An 11169-nucleotide genomic window follows, 5' to 3' on the forward strand; every position below is an offset into this window, starting at 1 on the left:
TGCTGACAGACTAAGCCCTGTTTGTGACACTCTGTGGTTTTTTTTTCTTTTTTCCTACATGAAGGGATATTTTAAGAATGTAATGGTAAACTATTTAAAAAGGAAAACAAGATACAGGCGTCCAGTTTTGAGATTCAATCCCCCTAACCAGTTTGAGATCTATAAGTGCTTGCCAGTTTTGATGTCATCTTTTTCTCTCTCCCTTTTCTTTCACTGAGACACAAGTTTTCTGTAACAGAACCCACACAGTCACAGGACTTTCATTATTTATAATCCATTGCAAAGGCCCTTAAAACTACATCTGTACTCCTGCATGTATTGAGGATAACAGAGACAGAGAGTATTTTGTGGTATTGTGTAGTCTTAGTCTGGCTGTGTTCACATTACATAGCAGCTGGCTTTGAGTTTCTTCTGGGGCTCTTGGAGAAAAATGGCCTTTCTCAAGTTTATTTTTATGCATGTTTTTCCTTCAAATTATTTATATTAAGGTGAATGTTCCATTGGAAGATACTAGAACAGTCTTTTCATCTTTTCTTCTTTTCTTCTTAAGTATGGAACCATGACTCTATAGTAATAAGTCAAACATGTCCGAGACTGTTCTCTGGCAACATCTAACATGGAATGTTCTCCATGAATACTAAATTCTATTAAATTCTCTTAGTTTCCCAAATAAAAAGTCTAAAACCAAATTGTCTGTTGTGAATGGTACCCTGATTGAATTGAGTCCCTAATGACACTCAAGAACTTTTTGGAGAGACAAGGCCAGACTAAAATAGTGAAGGTCTTTCTAAAAATTAATCCATATAAAAGCTGGTATTTTGGCACCTAGGAATATTCCCTCAAATGTCTAATTTAGTAAGATAGACATAGCCTGAGTATTTGTCTTGTATGTATATAGAGACACGTGCGAAAGGTTGAGGGTGTAGAGACTGCTGAGAGAGTGTTAAAAGGACAAGGACAGAGGTAGCCAAACTTGTCCCAGCCTTGTCCACACTGCATACTTAACATTTGTTATCTTCAGAACCACATCCATGTCATTCTGTGATTTTGTATCCTCAGAAATGTGGAAGGGCATTGTCTCAGGGAGTGCCAGCTGGCACTGGTCACAGACAAAGCAAAGAAAGTGTTAAACATTTAAGTAGTATGTTCAATCCCTTTGGCTCAATCTTACCACCAGACTGTGTTCTATTTTGCAGCCAAGCTGCTTTGGGGTATCCAAAGAGAAGCATTTTGGCCATGCCACACTATCTCAACACTTTTTGGCTTTTTTATTTTATTTTACCTTAGACAGACAGCCATGCTATGTGTAAAGATACAGGAAAGCCCACAGACTTAATCAGATGGATCATAAAGCTGGGAGGTGAGATGGGGTTAGTCTGCATCAATATTTGTAAAACACAGTAGCAACTGGCACAGTATTGCTGCTGGTCTCAATTCCTCAGCAGTCACTCCTAGTGGCCCCATCCTTTCCTTGCTATTAAAAAATACATTTTCCTGCATTGTAATGGTAATTCTAAAAATCCTAGGCCATGGAACAGCAATATTGCAAACAAGTTAAGACAACACAAAGCTGGGAGGAGCGGCCGATACCCCAGACGGCTGTGCTTCCCTTCAGAAGGACCGGGACAGGTTGTAGAGAGGGGCAGAGAAGAACTGTCTGAAACTCAACAGAGGAAAGTGCAGGGTCCTGCACCTGGGGAAGAGTCCTGCACCAGGAGAGGTCCTGCACCAGGAGAGGCTGGGCACTGACCTGCTGGAAAGAGAAGGCCTGCAGAGAAGGCCCTGGGTGTCCTAGTGGACAACAAGCTCTCCATGAGCCAGCAGTGGCCAAAAAGGCCAATGGTGTCCCTGGGGTGCCTCAGGAAGAGCACTGCCAGCAGGGAGAAGGAGGTGATCCTGCCCCTCTACTCAGCCCTGGTGAGGCCACATCTGGAGTGTTGTGTCCAGTTCTCAGCTCCTCAGTAAAAGAGAGACATGGAGCTCCTGGAGTGGGTCCAGTGGCGGGCAACAAATATGATTAAGTGATTGGAGAACCTCCCTTATGAGGAAAGATTGAGGGAATTGGGCCTGTTCCGCCTTGAAAACAGACAACTGAGAGTGGACCATATCACTGTCTGTAAGTATCTAAACAGTGGTGTTGAAGAGGTTTCCAGGCTATTCCCAGTGGTGCCAAGCAACAGGACAAGAGGAAATGGGCAGAAACTGATGCACTGGAAGTTTCACCTGAATATGAGGAAGAATTTCTTTGTTGTGCAGGTGACTGAGCACTGGAACAGACTGCCCACGGAGGTTGTGGAGTCTCCCTGACTGGAGATATTCAAGAACCGCCTGGATGCAATCCTGTGCCATGTACTCTAGGATGACCCTGCTTGAGCAGGGAAGTTGGACCACATGACCCACTGTGGTCTCTTCCAACATGACCCATTCTGTGAGTCTGTGAAACCATGTGAGTCAAGAGAAAATATGTAATGTGAATTGTGTTTCTTGAGAGCAGAATGTGTACTGCACTGGTGTTTATTTGGTGTTGGATTATGTTTCTGAGTGACAGGAAGAATGTTTTAGTATCTGTTGCCACAGAGAATGCTCTCATTGTGAACAGCACGATATTTCTACTTTTCAACAAAAAAACCCAGTAAAGTTTAGAATTCTTGTATCACTCTAGTTATAAAACTTCTGATTTAATTTAATTTTAGAGTTGCTTGCTCATCACAAATTTGTTATAGTTTAATGTTTTTCTTCTTCCTTTCTATGCATTTATCCTAAAGCATATTTAGGGTAATTGCAAACAGGGGAATTTTTGGTGTTATGATTGATATGTGCTGATCACGGGCTTTCAAATTTTAGCCCAAGATCTGTAGGTTCCATACAAATATAATTGTTCAGTTTCTTTGGAGACACTCGTAATGAATTATATCAAGCTATTTCTATGCATGAATAGACAACCTATGTGAAAACCCCAAATTATGAACAGCCCCTTGAAAACTAACTGCTGTATTCCTTCTGGTAGAAATCAGAGAAAAAAAACCGCAAACAAGTCTCTAGGAGACTTAATCATATTGACCGAGATAGAACAAAATGGTCATTAATGAACACAACTAAACCTTCTCACTCAGCAGGATCTAAGTCGGAAATTGTGGATATCCATCCTAAAGAACCTTACATGAACTTAGTTTTTTATATAGCATGTGATCCATACACTTTGACACCTGCAGCACTTCACCATTTGAAATTTGACACATTCATAATCACTACTTGGATGTGAAACTCGTATTTCTGTAAAGTAGTATTGAAGAAAGATAAAAAGAAATTATTGAAAATCTCTTGAACAAAGCAACCTTCTGCAATGATGTTGCCTGTCCTATAAGAGTGTCACACTTCTTCAATAAGTAGATAGCCAGCCAAAAAGAAAGAAAAAAAAAACCAAAAAAACCAAACCCAGATGAAAATGAAGAGGCAAAGAATTTAAAAACTGAAATCATGATGGTTAATATTGCAATATGACAGTTTGATCTCAGAATATTTTGCAAACAAGTTGCACCAAAGTAGTTTTAATGAATTGTTCATCATGTTCTGTACAGTACCAATTGAACAACCCTATTGCATCTACTACGCCAGAAGGCTAAAATCTGCTGAAATGAACACTTCACATTTACTTTTAGGAAAATACTTTTAATAATCAGGAATAATTCAGTAAAACTTACTTCAAAGTCAAGGTCCGAATAACGTGATTTTCTTCTCTATTAAGCAGTAAAAAAAAAGAAAAAAGAGGTTTTATTAACAAGGGGACTATTCAATTCATATTAATGAGTCTAAATAACATTCTTGTTCTCCTATCAGGTATATATTAGGTATTCTGTAGGAAGATATAGATTTTATCTTGATAATTTAAGATTAATGTATGACTTTGCATAGTTTATTAGACCAGTATCATCATATTTTCTCTGAAATAAACCAGACTTCATTTCACTGGGATGCATAATGTGCATGTTATTTGCATGCAATTGAGCCTGTTGGTGTATAAAATGTATCTATTTCTATACTTTCTGTGGTATTTGAAAATTATCATCATATTTATACATTTTTACACAGGTACCTATACATATCTATGTTTTAGATTTTTATAGGTTTACAGAAATTGATTCCTACATCAGGCTTACATTGGTACAACTCCATTGATTTTAATGGAATAAATGACAGCAAAATCAAGCCGAAGCCATAGTTTCAGCTTGTTTGTTTGCAATGACAATCTGAATGGAGAAAGCAATGACTTTGTTTTAAACTTATGACAAATCTGATTCAAAGCATCTGATATAAAGCAAGAATGATTTACTAGTGAAGTAATCACTTGTATAAAATGAAACAGAATATGATTGCTTAGACATGTCACAAATAATTTAGCACAGAATTTTTTAGATTCCAAAAGAAACCAATTATAAAGTCAAATTATATTGAAAAGAAGCAGAACTATTAAAAAGAAGGGATAAAAATATATTTTTTCTTTTAAAGTTGGGAATTAAATGTCTTGCAATAGATTAAAGAGATGTAGAAAGAAGAAGATAGGTTGAGAGAGCTGAAAATAATGCAAAAAACTTGAGAATGAAAATAAAAGATACATTCATCTTCAGGAAGGAGGGCTAAAGAAGGAAAGAGTACTCCCAAACCCAAAAAGGCTTGTTGCTGAAGTATAACCCTAACTTCTATGATAAGGTAAGATGGCTTTAAGTCGTGGCGAAGGAACCTTTTCACACTGCATTTAATTTCTTCAGTGAAGAAGAATCAAACCATTAAGTCAAGAGGAATAATGTTTCTGATTTTGATTTTACTTGGTTTAACAAATCTGCAGGTTTTAGTAAGCTTCTTTGTTTTCCTGAAATTGAAAGGAATGACTTTACAAGTCTTCCAGCTGTAAAAAGCGAAGATGTTTTGTCTCTGAGCCCTTGATTATACCACTTTGTGACATGTTGTCTGGTTTTGTAGTAAAATTTTAATGCTCCAATCCACAATAATATAAGGAATATTATTGCAACACTGTCAACACTCTGATGCCTAAAGGGCTCTGAGGCTCTATAAAAGAACAGTCTAAGTTAACCACCAAAACAAGCTTTGGAGAAGGTATCTTTAATCATCAAGGCTTGATTTAAAGAAAATCTATGCATTTGTGATTAGGAATGGTCTACTTTTAAGGTACAATTAGACCACATCTACCACTGAAAAGGCTCAGTGGTTACAAAAGGGGAAACGTACAACGAGGTGCAGTTTACAGGAGTAGCTTTGAAAAATGTTTGAAAAAGCTATTTTTAAGCTAGAGTTCAGTAATAAACCTGATACCATTGAATCCTAAGTAAAAATAAAGCAAATTCTGGAAGAAATGTGCAGTTTTCTAGGAACTGTGATTTGTAAAATTGAAACATTTGTATTTTGCTTTAAGTATGCTTGACTGCAGTGAAAATATTCCTGGCATAGCTGGATTATTAGGTTTTGCACCCAGACAACTCTATCACTGCTTACATGGTGAAAATACATATCTAACAGACTGCAAAATATTCCATTGTGCTACTGTCAGAGAGAGGCAAGTATTGCAATTTTGCTGTTAGTTCACACCAGTTATGACCAAACAGGTCATATACCACAGGTTTTTCTCAGTGAGGATTTTTCTAGGGCTCAACAAGAATCTATCACAAAAACATTTATTTTAAACTTACATAGTAAAGAACATCTGTTCTGTGCTTGTGCTTCACTTTTTTCCATGGCTGCATACAATGAAATACACCACGAGTGCTGCCTGAGCATATTCTCTTAAGACATAAAATGTGTGTTACTGCCAAGGGAGCAGCAAAGATCTGCAAGTTTTGAAAACCAAAGGATGCTTGTTATGAATGTGATCCTGAATCACTGAAAGTTATTTGCAATATTGTCACTGACACCACTAGGTACATGATCAGGTCCTCCTGGCTGCTACATCATTGTCCTGAAATGACTGCAGTGTTATTTTTTGAGAGAGGGAACATACTCAGAAGCATGAAGTTATTGGGAAACTTATAAGGATGAAGGAGTTTTCCTTTAGTCTCAGTTGGAAGTTGACATTTTACTCAATTGTTCTTCTAGTTTCTGTATGATATATAACAGCCATGAAAATAATTACATTAATTGAGACTGCATTTATTCTTTTTTTCTCATATGAAGTTCGTTGTGTCTCTTTTGGCTGAGGAAAATGGAGTTTTCCACACATACCTAAATGCTTTCAGAAATCAACCATCTAGCTCATTCTACACATTAAACTAGCAAAAGGCAACTGAGTGGAGTAAGGGGGGAAATTTCCTTGTGTCAAATGAGCTGCTGGACTGGTCACACCAATATGTTTCTTTTCAAAAAGCTGTTCCCTTTATGCACCTGCAAAACTGAGAATTATTTTAGCAACATAAGAGTTACAGTAGAAGTTGGTGGATTTTTTCCAAGGATCAGATGGAGATTCACTTGAGTATTAATATTAATATAAGTAATAAATAACTGCAAAGGATATTATCTATGGTTTGCCTCATTTAATATTTTGTATTTGACCAGGTTCTGCTATGATGTTTCAGGAATGATATAGACAAGGGCAAGTATAAAATGACATTTCTACTGCAACACCCTCCCTAAGTCTTCAGTAGTTTAAGAATTTCCTTGTGTTGGGAAATGTGCTGGGGTAGTGAATTCCACAATTTCAATATGTAAAATATGACAAAATTATTTTGTTCATCCCTTTGACATTTCATTTGATGTTCCTCTTTTTGGTGTTATAGGAGATACAAATAATCGTTTCCTATTCACTCCTCACTCATCTGTTCTCCAAGCCGAAGAGCCCCAAATGCTGGAGAACCGTAAGGGTTCGTAATAAAGGGACTGTATAAAAAACTGAAGATCCATGCAATTAGTCAGCATCAGGAAGTTAGCTGGCATAACTCTGAAAGAAAATGAGGGGTATGGGTAAGCAGTGAACTGCAATCCATGTACAATTACAAATGCTACAGAAAAAGAGATCAATTTAAGCAGGCAAGGGTGTGATAGACCTCTTCGTGCAGCTCCAGTGACAGTTCTGCATTGGTGCTCTACTCTTCAAGAAGCCAGATCATGCCTGTAAACTGGGGAAATTTCAGAGGAGAGTAGCAGCAAAAAGTACTTTTAGGAGGAAAGGATAAAAGAGTGATGCAGATTTGTTTAACACTGTATCCGGAAGAAGCAAACACAGAAGCTTGTACAGAAACTTTAGAAGGATATAAACACTGATAAACAAAACTGGTATGGGAAAAACCTGGAAACAAAATCAGAATTGGTATTGGGAAAAAAGTATGTTTATGTAACTATGCAATAATTGCTAAGGGAAACAGTGGAAGCCCTTTACTCTAGTCTTGAAAGTGAAGTTTGACTGTGTTTTAGAGAAATAGATTGTAGAAAGTGTTCTTGCATTGATAGAAAAGATGACCTAACAAGAATTTTTCCATCTCTGGTTTCTATGGCTCTTTAATCTTAATTGATAAAACCCATTTTATGTAGGAAAAAACCCCTACCCTTCATGCCAGAGCCAAAATAAATTGCTGTAGTAATTTATTTTAAATCAATTTTACTTTGTGCCAATCATGTATAGCTTCTCTGTGTAATTCCAGAACAACTTTAAACTCTGCTGAGGGACAAAAACAGAATTTTGAAGAATAATTTCCATACACCAGCACACACTAAGCCGCTGGCACCAGGAAAGAGCTGCTCCTACTAAAAGACTAATAAAATCCCTTTCCATGTCTGTAAAACGACAAATGCCTGGTTTTCTCCTTATTCTATTCTGCATTACACCACTATCTGATTAATTACATCAGATACTCCTAAAGATATATTGCATTGTGCAAAGCATAATTGAAACCAGAGATACCCTATTATAGTGAGGGCTATAACCATACTTCCATTAATATAAAGTCTTATTATCAGCAGTTTATAATTCACTCTGAGATGACGTTTGACATACAAGATCTTAGCCTGAGGAGGATTTTTTTCCCAGAACAAAAGTAAAGAAAAATCTTTTTTGGCCCTCAGAGATTATATGAGAGATATAAAGGTGGAATGTGGATAGACGTTTTTGATTTCAAATGCCTTTTGTGTGTATATAACTGGAAAACACTCCAGTTTCTGAATAGAAGATTGTTGGCTGCTAGTCCATAACATGAGCTAACATAAAGCCAGAAAATTTTCATGAAAAAGCGAATTTAATATGGGAATTTTTAAGTCTTTAAAACATGCTAGAAAATTTAATACACCAACACACGGCGCAAACATAACTTCAAAGATATCACTTTAAAAGTATTCTGACAAATTATTGTGGCCTGCTGCTCCCTTTTTTTTATAGGGAAGCCTGCATATGTATTTACTCAATCAACTAAGACCACTTGCTTTGTGTTTCTGAATGCTTTTGGGGAAAATGTAGCACTTGTAAAATAGACAATTATAATATAAAGCCTGCAATATATGCTGCACTTTATAATACCAACTAAAATTTCAGTTCTTCACATCTTCAGTTACTACAATAAACTCTGCCTGATTCTACCCCCACTTCTGCATGGTAACCCAACAATAAATTGCATCAATTTCTGAAGTCAGAGGACTCTGAGACCTACTCACTCAAGTGAAAGAAATAGAGGGTTGTTATAGGGCTAGACTTCATTTCCCTGAGAGTCACAAAATTGGCAAGAGCTGTCTCCACAGCTTATTGAAGAATGAAATGAGGAACAGGAGGGATAAAAATCTGAGATACAGAATGCCTGAAAATAAATGCAATGTGGAAATAGGATAAAGAAGAAATTCCTGTGGTGCTCGTCTCTCTATTTTGTTTTTTTTACTTCTCATGTCATAAATCAAAATGACTTCACACCATTTTGCTTTTGTTCTGCCTGATGCTCTGGTATTTTATTGATGAGATTGACTATTTTAACTTTGTATTTTTTATTTTTTCTCTCCTTTCCTGGTTTGGGGATTTTTTTTTTTATTATTATTATTATTATTATTTTAGAACTTGTTCCTTCCCTGCTGTTTTTATCTCATTCTTCTTAACACCTTCATTTTAAGTTTTTTCTCCATTTCTACCATATTCCCCTCCCCCTTTTTTAATGTCTTCTTTTTTGCCTCTTTTTCTTTACCTATCTTTACTTTTTATTTGCACTTCACTATCTCTAACATATCTCATACTTCTTCCTCCATTTTTTTTTTGCCCAATAAAAAAAGATGAATTACTTATCCTGGAGATATGTTTCCCAGATCACCTTCTTCCTCTACCTTTAAACCTCCAAACTTTTCTCTGCATCTAATGTCTGGGAACGCAATACTTCACTTCAAAGTAATTTCATTTTAATGAGCATACCACTCAGAGCACATTTTCAAAACAAAAATCATTCCAAAAGATTGTATTGAGTGTTTTCTTCATTAAAATCAAAACACTTTGAACTGAAGGAGCATACTCCAAGCCACTTTGATGCCAAGGTAGCAAAGCAAGTTTTAATCCATGCATATAAGGGATGTGCAGGAGATTAACCGGATGTTTGATTAGTTCTCCTCAGAAACTCCATGATGTGCTAATATGCCTGCCTGTGCCTATAATCGCGTAAGTACTGTTGCGTGCATACCAAATAAAATAAAAATCACCAATTTGCACATTGTGAATCTGCATATCCCTAAATTTATACTTATCTGGGCAATACTTGTATGTAAATATGATGGCATTCTCAACTATCTTTTCAAACCTGAAATTCTTCCACATGTAATAAAGCATTTAATTGTTCACATCTAAGCGTTTCCTTCAGAAAAAAAAAAATATAGATACGAAAGTTTTAGAAGAAACTTTGTGACACACTGTAGAATTCATCTAATTAAATTTAGGACACCAACATTTTTGATGCTTGTGTTTGAACTACTCATTCTGGCTTCCTCTATGGAATCTGAAGAGACACACCTGCACTGAGCCATGTCATTTACTTCATCCTGGAGCAGATGTCTAAAAGTGGCCTAAAAATGGCTATTTGTCTTAATTGAATCTAAAGAGGAGCCAAGTGTGAAGAGCTCTTTCCATTTCAGAAGGAGAATGCCTACATTTAGATATATAATGGTAGGGGTGGTGGATCCTCCCTTCAGAAGGATAGAAGTCAGGATATACACTTATTGTGCTGATACTGTAGTTGTGTTCCAACTATAAGCTGAAAGGAGGGGAAAGCTTTCTACTGCTCAGGATCTTCTCCTTTAGAGCTGGCCTAGTCATGCTCTGTCAGGAGAAAGGTGGGCAGGGTGATCTTGAACGTCCTGCTGCAGGTTTTGCTGCTCCACAAGTCTGACAAAGCCCTGTCTTTTTAAAAGTCTTGCAATCTTCTAAAAAAAAAAAATCTCTTGCCCTCCCTGTTTTACTTTGTTTAATGCAGCAACAAAAGTTAATCCAGCTGGTCAGTTCTAGACAATAACATTTTGGGCTTTACCTCAACCCTTGCTTCTTACACACTGAATATGCAAAAACACAATCACATTCTTTATCTGGCTGGATCTGCTTATCAGGATTTGCCTGAGACTCTGATTTTATTCTATATACAATTTTCTTTCATTTTCCTATCTTCAATTCAGTGCAGCACATCTTCATCAAGTAATGTTGAGAAACACGAAGGCAGACACAAAAGCTGAAACAGTTCCTTTCATTTCTGACCTGCCCTAATATCTGTGTTTTTTTCCCAATACATGGGATTATGCTGGGTTGGATGAGGTTTACAAATAAAACTGGCTTTCTGGATCAAAATACAGCCTGCTAAACCTAATATGTTTCCCAAGTTAGAAGGGACTAAATATTTACTATCTTATTATATTTTACTACATTTTCTACTACATACTTAGTAGTCTCTTCCGAGCATAAAACTTACATACAGAATGGTGACTGAGATTCTGTGTCTACATCCCATCTTAGAGGTAAACTTAAAATATGATACAAATACAGTTTAAAAAATAACTCTAAAGGAGCAGTACATTATTTTCAGGCCTATATTCCAAAGTGGCATCAGGAACTATAATTTTGTGTATGATGAAGTAACTATTGTTATGCTTTTTACAACTTAACTAAGATCTGCTTTTTTTTTTTTTTTTTCAGGGGTCCTTGATGAATTTTGTCACCAATGG

The 11169-nt window shown here is 36.5% G+C and overlaps 1 protein-coding gene across 1 annotated transcript in view; it reads right to left on the reverse strand.

The window, feature by feature from the left end:
- The window catches only part of ADGRB3 (adhesion G protein-coupled receptor B3), a 449879-nt gene that overhangs the window by 7420 nt on the left and 431290 nt on the right, over positions 1-11169 (reverse strand). Inside the window, exon 29 of the mRNA XM_008637622.2 lies at positions 3702-3737. Within this exon, the coding sequence (XP_008635844.1) occupies positions 3702-3737 (36 nt within the window). The remainder of the gene's footprint in view (positions 1-3701; positions 3738-11169) is intronic.

Source organism: Corvus brachyrhynchos, unplaced genomic scaffold (assembly GCF_000691975.1).
Source record: "Corvus brachyrhynchos isolate BGI_N302 unplaced genomic scaffold, ASM69197v1 scaffold136, whole genome shotgun sequence".
Taxonomy (NCBI): Eukaryota; Metazoa; Chordata; class Aves; order Passeriformes; family Corvidae; genus Corvus; species Corvus brachyrhynchos.